General features: G+C 42.0%; 1 protein-coding gene across 11 annotated transcripts in view; it reads right to left on the bottom strand.

Moving 5' to 3' along the window:
- PLCB4 (phospholipase C beta 4) overlaps window positions 1-17,258 on the bottom strand; it is a 361,997-nt gene that overhangs the window by 123,423 nt on the left and 221,316 nt on the right. For all 11 annotated transcript variants that reach the window (XR_003093691.1, XR_003093694.1, XM_025202256.1 and 8 more), the window contains 3 exons: window positions 16,283-16,363; window positions 15,904-15,963; window positions 14,425-14,568 (listed from right to left, as the gene is read on the bottom strand). Coding sequence is in view for 9 of the 11 variants with exons in the window: in XM_025202256.1 (XP_025058041.1) it covers window positions 14,425-14,568; window positions 15,904-15,963; window positions 16,283-16,363 (285 nt within the window). In the remaining 2 variants the exon portion in view is untranslated. The remainder of the gene's footprint in view (window positions 1-14,424; window positions 14,569-15,903; window positions 15,964-16,282; window positions 16,364-17,258) is intronic.

The raw sequence follows: 17,258 nt of genomic DNA, 5'->3' as shown, positions 1-17,258 counted from the left end.
GGCTCCTGGCTGGCAGCAGCTACCCAGAGCTGGGCCGGCTGCAGATGAGAGGCTGCAAACAGCTGTGCCGGGCTCCGGAGCCCAGGCATCAGCTCTGTACCAGCGCATTCACGTGCGCCTTGGAGCGTGTGGTAGGGGAGGGGCCTGAGGCAGCGCAACCATGGTCTCTCCCCTGCTCACTGCACAGAGCTGGTGACTGCGCTCTGGAGCCCGGCGTGGCTATTTGTAGCCAGCCTGGGCTCTGGGCAGCTGCAGCAAGCAGCAGGCAGGCTGCAAACAGCTGCGCCTGGCTCCACAGCTCCTGCATCAGCTCCAAGCGGGCGGCGACTGCAGGGCTGGAGGGCAGGGGGAACAGGGCCAGGGGGCAAGGGATTCTAGTTCAAGCCCCTGCTCAAAGCAAGACCATCCTCAATTATATCATCCCAGTGCTTCACACTTTTTAAAACATACTTTAAAGATATGAGGAATATAACCTTCATAGGTTGTTTCCCACCTTCTTTCTGTTGTGTGAAGAGCACTGAAGAAAATAATTTCTTAGAATATTATTAATAATGTATCCTGACCAGTGAAATTGTCTATAAATTGTTTGTAGTCTATAAACATAGCATTGAAACTCTATCTTACCTATTTAACTACTAAAAATAGCATAATAGAAATGTAATGCTCCTGCTATGAGCACTGGCATTGCTATATTATTATTAGTTGCAATGTAAGCTGGATTTGTCTTAAATTCTTAAAAAGCCTTTAAATCTTCCAAGTTTCAATAAACTAAAACGAGCCGTCACAGCACATAAAAATAACTGTAAGGATATTAAATTTAACAAAATTTTGCTGTCTTTTCAAAAACTAAAGATTTTCTTCAACAAAATGACACCAGATGTCAGTATAAGCTATGTTTTCAGTACAGTGAATGCCACCATGGGATAAGAAACAAAAGTAGTATAAGGGTGATGTAGCCATGATGGTTCAGAAATTATGTCAGCAGCAAGGATTTCTTAGGGAGGTATCTTTTACTAGACCAAGTATACAGTTTGGATAAATTGGGCAAGCTTTTGAATGCAAGCCATTCAGACCTGAGGAAGAATGCCTTGCATTCAAAAGCTTCTCTAACTTTATCCCAACTACATACTTGGTCCAGTAAAGGATATCACCCTAAGAAATCCTTGCCTGTAGCATAAGAAAAAAAACACATTTATATGCCAACTTGGATTTTCAAGCAATGCACCACAACAATATCAATTCTACAAGCACCAAACTCCTGTTCTTAGCAGGCTCTTTTTAATCGAGGCTGACTGGAAAAAGGCATCACCAATGAAACACTACTTATTGTTTCAGACATACTGATATCTCTAGCCACGAATTACTTAACCAGCATTTTCTTGGCAAGAATATTCCTGATGAGTCCCACTTAGTCAGGAATCCCTAATCTTTACCCAGTCATAAAAGCCTTCCCAAGTGGTAAATCAAGCCTAGAACTGCTCTATATTATGCCAGCCGCAGAGGTACATAAAGGGATTAAATTATAGCCAGTAGCTGATGAAACCTAAGACCATCCCCTGTAAAACACCTTTCTTCATCTCTGCCATTTGGAGCAAAATAATGGCCTTTGCATAACTTAGACCAGGTAGCCTAGACCTGAAGTGGCAGACTGAATAGGACTTCAGAGACATCAGATGAATATTCAGCCAGAAACTTTGTATAAAGAGAATTCTTTTTTTTAATTTTGCAGTCTAAAAAACCCACAAAAAATCCATTCTGAGAATGCTAAACTAGTAACAAATATATCATTTTGTGGCTGGCAAATCATTCTAAGATTAGGTATAAGAAAGCGCGGCAAATGTGTAAAAGGTAATGACAGAAGAGTTTGTATCTTTCCTCTAATCTAGCTAGCACACTAAAAGGAGGATCAGAATCTGATAACAGCCCTTCTTCTTGGCTATCAGGGCTCTTTGCATTTGACTTGTCCAGATTAATCATTTACATGATGGCGAAATGCTAGAGAAGTCAAAGTTGAACAAAGTCAAACATAATCAAATCGGCTGCCTGACATTCAGAAATACCACACCAGACTTCTCTTGTAAGAAAGAGAAAAGCCATAATAAAAATCAGATTCTGAAGTCAAGTAAACAAAAGAAAGTTCATTCAGATAATTGGCTCCTAGAAAAAAGGTGAAATGTTTTGTAATGGAAATGCAAGACCGGATTTTGCTTTAATACTGAATGACTCTAGAGACATAAAAAAAATACTAGATTTTCTTGCATGGTAACCTAGAGCAGGAACTTTTCCCCCAGTATTTAAGCTTAGAAGAGCAATAGCCAACTAACTAAATGAAAAAAAAAAAATACAGTTAGCACAGACATTAGTGAAGAGCTGAGTGCACAATTAAGAGCATTAGAAATGGCTAAGGTAACTCAACTATCACAGACCAACATTGTTGACTACCTCTGTTTGGAAAAAAAAGTGAAACAAAATGACTGGAGAAGCATATGCTAACATGCTTGAATACTTATACATGTTCCTGAAACATAGAAGATGCCAAATTTTAGTCGATTTTGGATTTTAAACTTCATTGCAGAACATTGAGGAAGTTTTTTTGCCTCCCTGCCAGCCATCTGACACCTCCAGGGAAGGAATTCTACCTGATCAGCACATCAAAGCACTACTCAACCCAGATCACAAAGACACTCATGGACCCAGAGGGACAGACTTCCATCTTCAGCTCCCTCTGTGCAAAAATAAAGTTTATTCCCTACCTCTGGGGACTTTTTACCATCTTGTACCATCTACACTTTTCCCAGAGCCTGATGAGGACAATTTTCTTGCCATTTTCCAGCTAGTCTAATAAAAGGTATCATTTTGGAACTAAGAGTTCTAGTTTTTTGTATGAATACTTATAAGCTATTCAGCTACCTTACTTCAGTTTGGGTTCATCAATGAAGCCAGCCAGCAGTGGCAGGGTGCTACATGCGAGTCGACCTCTCATCTCCTTAACAGTCACCAGCCATACATTTAATAGGATTCCCAGCAAATTAGGCTCACTATGAGTTGCTAAAAATTATTCTTATCTACGGCTCAAACTATTCAAATCACCCAGAGTTATATTGAATATGAAACTTTTATTACCAAAAGGCAGCAATGCCATTACAACTGCCCTAAGTCAGTGCATCTTCTCTAGTGCTGTACTTAGTTCATCATTAGATTAAGGAAATCTTGGGAGGCAGTGGCTGTGCTTTCTGCACTTGATATTATCCCCAAAGAGTGCTTGCAGTCCCCAGTGACTGATTGCTAGTCATGGACGTGATGACCTTTGGGTTGCACTAACAACCAAGTGGGCCTACTGCCCATACCAAATGAGTTAATTCCCTTCCAATCTCAGCCTCATCACCCACAAACCACACAACAAATCCATCCTGCTTCCCAGACTCAAAACCATTCTCTCACTTTCTCTGTCTTCATCTTCCCACTAGCACACAGCCCCAGTATCTCTCTTCTCATGCACATACAAAGCTGGGTGGGGAAAGGGCCTGATCCTTTGCTGTTGCTCCAGACTTGTCCAGTGCCTTCTCTCCCAAGAAGATGCAATAACCAAAGACACAAAAAGGAGTCCTTGCACAGCAACAGTAGCTTCTAGGGGCCAAGCAGGGGTTACAGCAGTTGAGTTGTTACCAGGTACATTGGCTCCACTGGATCATTCAGTGCAGGATCCAGAAACTATGGATGGGATTTACATCCTCAGCTGAAATTGTAACATGATGTCCTTGGTGGGTTATCAGCAGAAAGGGCTGAACTTGGAACCCTGGATCTCAAAGTACAAGCTTCAGTCTCTTAGCTGCAAGTTTGTGCAGATTCATGAATGTCTATGCAGTTTGGTCACTAGAGGGGGACAGAGAGCCACACTGAAGGAACATCAGTTAGACTAGTGATTTTTAACCCAGGTGCCACGGCAAACACTTACATACAATTCACAAGATAAACCCAGAAATTTCAAATAGGAATCGATAGTGTCAAAAACATTCTAACCTGTTGTGGTCTCTCTGAGTTCTTTGCAACAGAAGAATTGCTCTGCTGTTTTTCTGTAATCAAGAAATGAGTGAAAGCTAAAAACTGACATTTTCCAAGGGCTGCTGCAAGTCCCAAAGGTTGGGTACTACTGAGTAAGACTATGGACAAGTGTACCTTAAAATGGGAGAGGGAGTTACCACTCAGGAGCACACTTCAGCTGCTATACTCTGACTGTTATGTCTGCATGATCCTGTAGTGACACAAATCACAGTAACTTTAAGAATCGGAGTAGGTTGAAAACACTGGGATGAAGATAAGTTATGAACTTTGCTGGTGCACTAGATATGACACTTTATTAGTGATCAAGCTCTTGCTTAGTGCTGGACTCACCCAGGTTACTGTCCAGTGTAACTTAAAGCTTCTCAGTGATCTCATGGCCTGTGCAACAACTAATTGGAACTATCCTAGGGAAAGGTAAAAGTTGATTTGACAAAATTAAACAGCTACTCTTTACCTGGGATTTTTTTTTCTGAGCAAAGGCCTTGTTTCATTAGCCTGAAGTCAGAGAACAAGGGGTAATTCATGCGTTTACAAACTGTTGAGTGGACTGCAGCAATGCGTTTTTTGCGGGCATGACGACTCCCACTCTTCCTGAACGCCGAAGTGTGTTTCCGAGGCTATCATGTACATATCAGATCTGTCCTCTGTTCTCTATACTGGCCTTTCATGGAACCCAGAATCAAGCTCAATGCCTCAAGGACACTCCATAGGCCACCATATATGAATGATGGCATACAGCTCCAAAGTAAAACCTGTAGTTGACAAGCATGTTCCTCTGGCACAACAGGACTCTGTGAAGCAGGGGGAAAGTTCATCTGGGTGAGGAGAATTATTGTTTTTTGTTGGCTCAGACTGTGGAATGAACTCCCCCTCATTCAGGACCACCATAAAACTTATCACCTTGTTCTGCAAATGCAAGGCCCATTTCTTCAGCTTTGCTTTCCCTAGAATAAAATATACACTAAAAGTAAACAACAAAAAAAGCAAAATCAAAGCAACCAATCAAGAAAAAGAAAAGAGGAAAGAGAAAATAACCCCACAATATATATATATTTTTATAAAAGCATCAAACTTTCTCAGTAAGACTGGGGGGGGGGGATGAGAGAAACACTTGACAGATGGCTGTGACAGTACCTACTACACAGTTGAAAAGCACTCACATACTATAATGAGATAAATGAGATGCAAGAACCTACAGAGAACAGAACAGATATATCAGCATTTCAGAAAATCGGAGAGAAATTGTTGTTCAACTTCTGGACCATCCCGTGATTAGTCCAGCACATCATTGTGATATTTAGTCTGTACCTACTGATGCAGTGGCCAATAGATGTGCCTATTATTCGACACAGATGTCCAGGGGTTTTCAACCTTTCTGGACCAGTGTACCCCTGGCAGCCGGATGCGGAACAGTGTACCCCTGGCAGTTGGATGTGGAGCTGGGGTGGGGCAGGTGGAGTGCAGCTGAATACAGAGCAGCGGTAGCCGCCATGTTCGCGCTTCCCCCAGCCCCACGTCTGGGTAGGTGGGCGGCACCTGCACAGCAGCGCAGGATGGTGCATGGCAGCACTCCATCCCTGCTTGCCCGTGCATACCCCCTAGGGCCTTCTCACATAATGCCAGTTGACAACCTTGCTTTACACCATTTCCATTCCATACCATTCCCACACAGTTACGTGAGCGAAACTGGGTGGAAACTATACACCAGAATTAACTCTAGCAGAAAAAATATAAAGGACAGAACACCAAGAGGAGCTTACTTTTCACAAAACAACCATTCCCTCTCTGATCTTACAATCCTTGTCTTTGAAAGGAATTTACAAAATACTTCTAAAAGACAGGCCTGGGAATAAAAATTCATAATCCAACTGGGTAGTAAAAAATCTGGACTCAATACAGACAGTGGCTTTATGGCTCATTACAAACTAACACATACGCGTACTAATCTCCCTGCACTTTACAGGAAACAACTATGTTCCCTGTTCTTGAATTGTCTCCCTCTGCCACTAACTAGGCTGCTTTACAAGGGCTCCTGATAACCTCCTCACTCCTGTTTCACATCCCTCTCCACCCCTTCAAGCAGATTATTTGTACTTGCATTGAATCTCCTCTCTGCTATTTAGCTCAGTTTGTGCCTGTCTCTTTCTTAGACCTGAGGAAGGGTACTTGATGCCCAAAAGCTTGTCCAACAGCTCTCCCAAACATACAGTTGGTCCAATAAAACCAAAAATCCTTGCCATATGAAGTAAAAAACATAAGGGAAACTAAGTGATAGGGTAACAATCATTCCATACATAATCAGCTGCTACACTGTGTCTCTGTATGTTGCACTGAAGCTGTGCCATAAAGCTAAACATGAATCCGAGGGCATTTTTCTTCCACTTCCAATATTTCATCAGTAAAGTCCCAGCTACCACATACATTCCATGTGTCAAGCACCCTGGACCCAGATTGCTTCTGCTGAATAACAGTGTGTTTCCTGCATTTTCCTACCACCTTCAGAATTATTTTAGCTGTTTCTCTAGGAAGAATGTCAAAAGTGACAAGAGAAAAGTTTTATCTTTTGGGTGGAGTTTCACTAGCAAAATGGGCCCTTCTCCATGCCAGTAGGCATGTTTTGGGTCCGCTGAAAATCCTGCAAGAACACTGCCAAAAACAAGAATGTAAATAGTGAAAAAGAAAACAAGTACAGCAAAGGACTCGAGCACCTTTTTAAATCTGCAAGGTACAGGCCAGCCAGCAACTGAAGACCAAGATATTGACATCTCTCATGAAGATGCCATTAACATATCCCTCGAGGATGCAGCTCCTGGGAAAAGGGAAGAGGCCATTGTGCCATTCCATGGGAAGGTTTACTTACCACATCAGATAACATGAGCCGTGCTCTGATACAGTGCAAAAGTGCATGGCACTCTTTGCAGCAGGGAAATGAAAGGAGCCAGGGAAATAAACAGGAATGCTTGAAAACCGAAAAAGCCAGATAGTTACTAGACTAATAAAACAGTTAAAAACATAACAACAACAAACAGTATACTGCAGTGCTTCTGTAACGCCTTCCATGTAAGGAACTCAACACTTTGCACACATTTATGAAATTAGCCTCGCGGCAATTTGGTGTCCTCAGTTTACAGATGGGTAAAGGATAGAATCCTTATTTTACCCTATGTACCTAAATGGTATGTACACAGACAAGTAACTGTGGGTTGGGACTCCCACAGTTGAGAGTGTTGAGAACATGGGTCTCCTGCTTCCTGGGCAAGTGCTACTAGATTGCTGAGCTAAAATACAGGCAGGCCTCTCTTCCTCCTCTAACCCTTGCTAGTCATGGGTTTCTACCCACTACAATTTCAGGACTTACATAGCCTTATGAGCGCATGGTGTTGTATCTCTTCCTAGGCATGCTCAATGGATGCCTGGATGCTTGTGCAGCAGGCCTGAACTGCAATAGAATTTAGCCCTAAGTGATGTATGCTGCCAGCATCACACAGGAGTGCAGCAGTGTTGGGAATAAAATATAGATTTGTTGGCTTCTAGTTCACTGTTCAAACTACCAACCATCTGAATACAACAACAGTATTGGGACCATTTGCTTGAAAGACTAGAAACCACAATTGCCCTTTGAATGAAACCTTCAAAAGGTAATCACAGTAGAACATAGATTCTTTACAGGGTTTGGTTCCTAACCCTCCTGTGAAGCTCAAGGTTTGTAAATTAGTGCGGGGTATACACAGCTGCAACAAACAGCTGCTTGGGATGCAGAGGTGCACCACCTGGTTGTAGAAGTAGAGCCCTCTGAACTGAAAGCTGCAGCAACCACCTGAACAGCTCAGTGTTAATTTGGCAACCTGCTGCGAACTAAGAGGGTTGCAAACCACCCAAGTATGAACAAACTGGGTTCCACTTTATGTAACCATTGCCCTGAAGTCATGAGCACTTAAAGGCATTTAACTTTAAGCATATCAGTATTCCTCTACTGAAGCCAACAAGACTTCTCACTTATTTAATTTGAAATGAACAAAAACATTTCCATGTTTGTGCCTAAAACCCTGAAGATTATTTCCATGTTAGAAACAAAGGGAGCAGCAGGAGATTTCCAAAATTCTTTATAAGGAAGTTGTGCGTTTTTTTTCTGGGCACTTTAGGTTCAGAATTCACACTTGCTTGAAAAAAAAGGGCAACAAAACCATGGAACAACCCAGAAGAAATCCTTCTGTGTAAAAGGACTATGGGAATCTCCTGCTGTTACCTATATCTTCCTCTGTACTTATGATCTTCCTTTCTTGCTACATACCATCACCTTTCTTGAAATTCCCATTGACATGAGTGAATACACCCTGGTGTTACATGGAGATCATTTGGTAAAACCAGCCTACACTTCTACTACATTGAATGCAGGGATATTTCTCTACCAGGCTCTTTGTGGGAAAGCAGTGTAGCGGAACCTGCACTTATCACAGCACTTGTCTGTTCCATGAGCATACTAACCAAGTAGAAATAAAAGTTAATGTACAAAGGTATTCAAACAATGTCTAAAACACTGCCATTAAAGTATGCATAATTATTTTTCAAATATTCCTATCAGAGTTGTGATTACTATTACAAATCTCTTGACTGTAAAACCAAGCCTATGAGCTCCCTCATCAGCTTGCTGCACAGAGGTCACATGGAATCAGTGTCTGATGTAGCCTCTTCTTGAAAATGATCTATCCCCCTATATTCATCCATAGGACTGCACACATTAATGTTCATAACCTTTGTGAACCACCTAAAATTAAAGCTGCTGCCCTATGTTCACAGGAAACAGACTTACAGCTTAATCAACACAGTCAGTGGTGGGAAATCATCAAAACAAATACAAAAAAGGGCAAGGTAGACATAACGCTACTCCATCTTATATAAAGACTGAATTTTGCCTGCTTTTCTTTATCCAAAGTGTTAGCAATGCTCTCCCACAAGCAGAGCCGTTGCTAGGGGTGTGCGGGGCCCGGAATGGGGGCGAGGGGGAGGTGGCGACTGGCCAGAGTCAGCAGTGCTCAGAGGCAGCAAAGCTAGCGGCGTTTGGCAACGGTGATACATGGTGGCCACAGAACAGCCTATGCGGCACTGACCATGGGGCCCTCCAAAGCACGGTTGCCCTGATTCACACCCCCCAGGGACGGCCCTGCCCACATGGATAGCTGAGGTGCTGAACATTTGAGAACAGAAATAGCAACTGCACGCAATCTTAACATGGTAGAAAAAAACAATGAGCTTGTGTGTGCACTATTTGTCAGAGAACTTATCACCTAAGTATTTTAGCTGCCGCCAATTAGCAATGTATTCCTGTGACTCAGCCTTCAGTGGATGCATCTACATAAGACACTTAATGCACAGTAGCCTAATAATACTGCACAGTAGCATGCCGGGCACAAACTGTGCTAATACACTACTGCACGGTAGTATTAGGCTACTGCGCAGTAAGTGTCACTGAAAAACTGTGCGCTGGCACTACTGTAGTTACCGAGCATTTAGTTAGTAATTTATTAAGCAAGTACTAAACTAAATGCACAGTAAGTACTGTGTATCAATGAACATGGAGGTATACCCAGTGTCACTCTAAGTAGCCTTGCAATGCTAGTAACCTATATTTACTACACAGAGGAAAAGATGGTATTAAGTATGCTTTACTGGGCACATCTACACATGCATTTGAATTGGCCTAAGTTTACTCTGGTGTACGATACTCTGGAGTAAGTGCTTTTGGGCAGGCATCAACACATGCAGAGATTAGGGAGAAGATTTGTTGCTCTTTGCACCACGCAGCCCTACAATGGGCCCCTGCTGCCACTCGGGGGGCTCCAGGCTCCCCCAGGGTGCTAGCCCAGGGGCTGGCAGGGAGCACCAGGCCAGGAGATAGCTTGTTCCCCGCTCAGCTCCGCCTGCTCACAAAGCTGGGGGAGGGGAGGGGCGGGGGGAACAGGCTCTCCAGCCTCCACCAGCAGAGAGCTACAAGTGCCATCTCCGTGACCACAGGGCCGGTGCTGAAAGACGCTTATCTCCCAGAGCCGGCCCCAAGACTGTGAAACCATGTTCACAATGGCAGAACAGGGGCTGGGAGATAAGGATCTCCCAGTGCCTGCTCCCCAAATGCCATCTCAGTCCCCACCCTAGCAGTAGATAGCTCCTGGGGCCAGGGAGCAATCTCCCACACCCTGGTGGATGGCTGACCGGAAGCACATTTTTTCCCCAGTGAGGCATCTACATGAGTGCTACTGTGCTGTTACTAATCTCAAGCAAATTCACTACTTGTATTTGTAGGTAACAAATTTACTCAGGATTGGGCAGGTTTACTGTGTAGTAAGCATGTGAACATGTACACGCATATGCTTACTTCGCAATAAATTATGGTACTGCTCAGTTTAATGTCTCATGTAGATGTACTCGCTAAGGGGGTGACTAATTAGCTATGCAGTAACAGCCTCATCATCCACACATGTGCCCATATTAGGGCACCATAAATTAATTAACTCCACTGTAGGATAGTACTGTCCAGGACAAGTACTATCCTACAGAAGAGTAATTTATACAGCCTCAATTCATGCACAGAGGGTAACTGGGGCTGGCTTGGTATACGGTACCCTCATGCCCCAGCCAGCCCCTCTGCTGCCCAATACCACATCTCAGAGCATAGGGCTGACCCTCAAGCCTGCTGCCAGCCCGGAGCTACTCTGCCCCTGCTCTAACTGCTGTGGTCCCAGGTGCATATGTACATGCTGCACCCAGGAGCTGCTGACTCTGGCACAAACTGTGCCAGACTTTACTGCATCTACACGTGCAATTAGCACAGAGCACCGAGTAAGATTAAAATGAAAAAATAAAGCAAAATAGTTTCTGTTGGTTTTTTTCTTTTATGTTTAAAACCATTAGGGCTTTGACTCTACACCACATTGCCAAAATGGCAGAAGGGGAAAAAAAAGTGGTACAAAGTTCAGATATTAGGCTGTATCAATGATGCTTTAATTTAGGACAGTTTGCCTGAGATGCCTGCAAACTTTTGTGCATCCCAGGAGACCCTACTCCAGAGCCAAATGCTGGCACAATACTACTCCTGCACTAGGGAAATTCTCCCTTCAGAGGTCACAAACCCATTTGATTGACTAGCCTGTTGTATATACCAGGCCACAGAAAGTCCATCTAGTAAATTTAGTAACTGATGTCCAGTGCCAGTTCAGCCTAAAATATGAGACCTACCAGCAGTTGTAGCTGGTTTATAAACATGCAAACTGTACAAACTCTATAAACAGTCAATCACTTCCAAAGCAGAGGACCAGATTCTAATCACAGCAATGCTGATTTCAGTGAATATACTCTGGATTTACACCAGTATAACTCAGATCAGGATCTAAGGAATGCCAACAAGAAGAGTGTTCACGCGGCCAGCATGGTAATGTATGCTTACAAGGAGCAATTAGTATTCTGGAAAGTGTTTATCTTATTATCAGTCTCAAAGGTAATGGGAACCCATAATTCTAAATAAAGTCCATAGATACCAGGGATGTTGTACAGTCCTGAAAATCAGGACTTTGGCAAGTTGAGAACCCAAAAATTCTCTGTACCCAAAAGCAGACTATAAAATTTAACTCATAATATGTCCTCCTGTTTTCCACCATATGCAAACACTCTTATTCCCAATCTACTCTTAGTGAAGAATAATGGGGTTAAACAGTTACAGCTCTATACGAAGATAAGAGTTGAGGCATTTTTCTTTAGCTCAAAACTAGCAGTAGACCTATAGATTCACGACGCACAAAAAGCCAATGTACTACAGTACTCTTTAGATATACTCTCACATATATACAAATTCAGATAAGGCATTAGTACCATTCCGAAATGCCCCACAACCTGGCTTATACCATGAGGATTTCAGGGCTTGCCTTTGTTTCAAACAATTGAGATCTGTGATCTGCTTTGAATTACCTTTGTTAACAAGCCCCATGTGTGTACTTCAGAAGACTGGAAGGGTCTTTCTGGAAAAGCAGCAGAACTTTCTCCCTCTCTGTTGGGACCTATCAGACTCAGAGCTCATGGACTAGCAGAATGCCATGCAAGTTTAGTCTTTTTCATCAAGTATCTAGACTATGAATGAGGCAGTATAAGGCAGCAAGCTACCCATGTCATGCAGTGCAAAAAAGCTGACTCACTGGGATACTACATTTAACCTATGCAATGTGTCCAGATATTATGGCTAGCACATTTTAAAATATATAATTATACAAGTGATATATGTTGGTCTCTCTCCTCATACCAATCAGTCCCATGTAGCCTATCTAGCTCAAAAGGTGGCTAATAAATGCATTTATAAAATATTCTAAAATAAGGAGTATATAAAAATGAATGCCTGTAGCAACTCTCTCTCTCTTTCTCTCTCTATTTTGAATTTATATTTGCTCCCCAAATGTTTCCAAATTATGGCATTATTTCCCTGAATATCTTGGTATCAGCATCAGCATATTGAATGTCCACACAGTAATATCACTTAGTGTATCCATATAAGGTATATACATGTCTTCTACCATAGAGTTTACTCAATATTCACAGCGTTTAATGGGATACAATACCAAGCATTGTAAAAGTGAAGTGTTACATATTTACTGTGTATTTTATTGCATAACATTTATAGTGAATGGTCACAAGATGCTTTCTGTCTACAAATCTGTTCAACCAATTGTGAAAGAGGAAGAGAGGAAGCAGCCAAGGGATTAAGTGATACATATATCAACAAGCAAACTCTACATTTTCAATGTGTAGGATTATTAGGTTTGTATGTTAGTGATCAGTATTCCATGTTTTTGCATATATATGCAAAGTAACACATATCACCAGCTCTACAAAAAATAATGCTGTAACTCTGAGCTGTCCAAACTGGAGGCCTGTAGACTGCTGTGGCCCATGAAGGACTAACATGTGGCCTTCAGGCTCCCTCCCAGCTGCCCCTGGCACCCTCTGCTTCCCTCATGCCATGGCAACTGGGTTCTTAAGGCTCCCTCTCCCTCCTCTGGCTTTTACTACCTGCTCTCACTCCTGTGGACAAGATGGTACAGCTGGCGGAACGGGGTGCCCATGCTGTGCATATAAGAATGGCAGGAGCTGGACTGCCCACAATGCAGGTGGATGTGCTGTTGAGAGGGGAGGGGGTGCATGTGACAAAGGTGAGCTGGGCTGCCTGTGCTGCAGTGGGAGGCAGAGGAGGAGGAGTGTCAGGCTGCCCATATGGCTGTTTGAGAATGGATAATTGGGCTGTGGGGGAGGCGGAAGGTACTGGGCTAGCCACACTGTGCATGCAGTTAGGGGCAGGAGGGGCATACTAGACTGCCTGTGCAGCCTGGGACAGACCAGGGGGGGCTGCCCATGAGATGAATGGTTCCAAGTCTGCAACTCTTGCCTTGTAAATTACAGCACCTAGAAATGTGGCCCATGAAGCATACCGCCCCTGGCTGCCTGGAAGTTGAACAGCCCTGGTGTAACTTGTGTTTCAGCCTTTGGAACACAGGAGAAAAGCAAGCAACGTGTATTATTCACAAGAAACTTGCCTAAAAAAATAGTAGTAGCATTATAAATTTGGATTCAAAACTAAGATTCCCAACAATTTATAAGAGGCAAAGGTGACCACTGCACCCAGATGGAGCCAGTAGGATTTCTCCCACTGCACTGTAAATTGCAGCATCCTGAACTTAAGCGGGAGTATTTGTCTGTTCTGTCAAACAAACTCCAAAGAAACTTCATAACATACATGAATTTAAAAAACAAACAGGAGGGGGAAATATCCTAGCTTCCTGGAATTTTATTGGCTGTATATCATTTTCTTTCTCCTTTTTTTAACTTTAAAAATCATATGAATGATGAGCTACACTTTACAGATAATTAAGTTCTGTCATAATGGCGTTCCTGTAACTTCTAAAAGCTGAACTCCACCCTGCATTCAAACAGAACTAATCGCACTTTCCTTCACCCTCACAGGTAATCCAAATCCACACCTATTTCTCCTCACTCTGGCTGGTCTTCCATGTGACACCTTGAGGAGGGCATGCTTCATACTTTGGGATGTTCTGCTTTTAGATAATGGGGCCTCAGTTCACCCTTTCTACAACTTGGCTCACATTATAAACCTAGATGAATGACTTGCTTTTCATTTGGCCACCTCTATTCTTTTCAGCAAGCTCCTAATGAATGTTAGTTACCCTTTCGTGGAGCAGGGCACCAGATATGAAACTAGCCTTGTTGCACTAAAGGCAAAGCTGGCTGACTTCTGACAAAAAAACCCCATTTCTGCAAAGTTCACAAACCCTTTCTTCTCCACTCATGCAATGTTTAACTGTGGAATACCTTAGCTATTTCTGTGTTTTCTGCTACCATGTAAGTGAAGCTGATGTTCACCAGATCTGTGCCACTACAGACGCACACTGTCCGCCCTTCCAGCTCATTTTCTGCTTTTCCAACAGCCTCGAGAGCAGCAATGATTTTGGGATCCTGTTAAACAGAACAAATGACTTGTCAGATTTGTAGTGCTTTGTGACTTAATGTAAAAGTGCATTTCAGGTTCACATACATTGAAACTGTAAACATTTCCCAGTCCTCTCAGATATATACTGTTACTTAGACTATATATGCATGAACTGAAAAAAAAAATCTAACTTAATAATCACTGCATGTCACTGAATCATAAAAGCTCAGAGAGAAATGCAGTCCCATAAAGACATTTCAGAAAATTACAAAAATTACATTTATGGCAAGGGAAAATGGATCACTGTGGGGACTGGAAATAGATGAATACTTTTAACACCAGTCCAGGTGGATTATTTTAATTTATCCCAGAGAATAATGACCCCAAATTATTATTTGTGTGGAATAAGTTGGTAATTTTTGTCTATTTCATATCGACACATCTAGCGTCTGGTGATTTTTATGTTAATTTGGAACATCCATAGATATTGCCTAGATGAAACCACAGGTAATGTTTGAGGTAAAGGGGTGGGGTATCATGAGGAAGTCTGCCCTGAAACTGCATATACTCTGGTTTATTGAAAGAGGATTTCTGTCTAACCTCACTAACAAAATCTATGTTTAAAGGGGAAAAATATATATCATTTTTAACTGGAACTGTAGTCTAATTGGTGCTGTTGTATTTAATGCCATTAATAAGAGATGCAGTTTTACTGGACAGCTGCACAGAAAATCTCTTAAGGAGAAGCAGTAAAGGAGCTGGGCCCAATTTCAGCAGAAAAAAGTTCTCTAAATTCTAGACATATTTTCAAAAAGATAAAACGATTAGAAAATATTTTGAAAGCTACTGTTTTGGTCAAGCCCTCCGGTAGTTCCCTGTGCTGACTGCCTTTGAAACAGTGATTCATAAACACTAGTCCCAGCACTGAGCCATAACTGATCACCCTAAAGAGTAAAACAAGAAAGCAAACAAATCCTTTAAAATTACATATCAAGGAAATGCAAAGGAACGGAAATATTTAAATGGACAAGGACATAATTTGACTAGAACAAGTTTACCAGTTTTCTAAAACAGCATTATAATAGACGTTTAAAAATAATTAAAAACCCCTTGAGGGGACCCATTTAACATATATTATCTAGATATGACAGCATCTAGAAAGGATGGTAGAGCACTAAAATGGCATTACCAGACCACAATATTTGACACTACAGCTTAAAGCTAAAACTTTTATACTCTGAATTCACAAGGGAAGCTGCCCTGGCCGAACTCTGTAACAAGATGAACTGCATTTCCACACTCCACATTCAGCTTGGACACTTTTTGTTTTAAAAAAACTGTATAAACTAATTACAGCGTACCTTTGGTATGGCTCCAAAACGAACACTGTTGATCAGGGAGCATTCTAATACCTGTCCTTCCTGGAGTGGCAAGAAACAATGTGTGAGTTCAAAGGTCTGTTGAAACACAGCACAGAAGCAAACAGGAAGGGAAGCAAATATAAACAACGTGTCTTCCATGAAATCACAGCTAATTAATGCCAAAGTATATTTTCTTTTCACATCTGTTAATACCCTGTTAGGAAGCTGGCTGATGTTAATTCCGAGAGTGAAGGCGTCAAGCTATCTTTCAACAGTTACAAAGATGCATGTAATTTTAGTGATTAAAAATTAGCCAGGAAATAAGCAAAGTGTAATAATACAGGAAGATAGGGATGTTCCAGATATCCCTGTACTCTACCTTTCCTTCGCTTTTCCACCTCAGGAAAAAGCCAAATTCATCCACTTGAAAGAGGCAGTTTGATTCAAAGACGAAGGACTCCTATTTTAAAGGAAAGACAACAACTATTATGGTAATATTGCCAAAAGTAAAGATGTGTTACAATTTATATTATGGTAATATTGCCAAAAGTAAAGATGTTTTATAATTTCCCCCACCTGCCTTCAGAATGTATTTGCAGTCCTGCCAAGATCAATCATTTATCACAAAAATCATGATAGCCCCACCACACCGCTCCCCTGCCAAATGAGTTTGATTAAAAAATACAAAGAATAATCCATCTGGGGATCTCTTCATTTGTCTTCTGTTAACTGATGTGCCAGGATGCAATCAAGTTCATATTTTCCTTCAGCCATAAAAAGTAGAAACTTTTCTTTAAATGAAAGGCTGAGATTCTTGATGAATCAAACACCAAAAATACAAAATATCTTGTGAAAGGCAACAAAACCATGGGAATAGGCAACACTGAATTTGTTGCCCCAGTCACATTGTACAACTACATTTGGAATGGGAAGATCCTCACAGAAATACACATAGGAAATTACCCCAAAGCCTTTTGCATGTAGAGCACTAGGCCAGCACAAATACTAGGAGACTGACAGGTACTGCAACAGGGAAGGACTGGTAAGCCAGAGCCAGGGAAGCAGGCAAAGAATCAGATGAACAACCCCAAGAACAAACAAAGAAATCCCTTCTCTGCCCAAATTACTAACCTCCAAGACTAAACTAAAAGGTAAACATAGTGCTATGTAGTGACAGTCATTTTTAAAGGGTAAAAAATAGCTTTCTAGAGATTATTTTATGAAAAAAGATTTTTTTCAAACAGCCAACAACCATGACCTGCTTTGTGCTCTTGGATCAGTCACTCAGGGGCAGATCCAGGTAGGGGGTTGGTGGTACAGTCACTCCATTTTAATTCCTGCTCCTCTCAAAGTTT

This window comes from Alligator sinensis, unplaced genomic scaffold, assembly GCF_000455745.1.
Source record: "Alligator sinensis unplaced genomic scaffold, ASM45574v1 scaffold140_1, whole genome shotgun sequence".
NCBI lineage: Eukaryota > Metazoa > Chordata > Crocodylia > Alligatoridae > Alligator > Alligator sinensis.
This window is presented reverse-complemented; position numbering and strand designations above follow the sequence as displayed.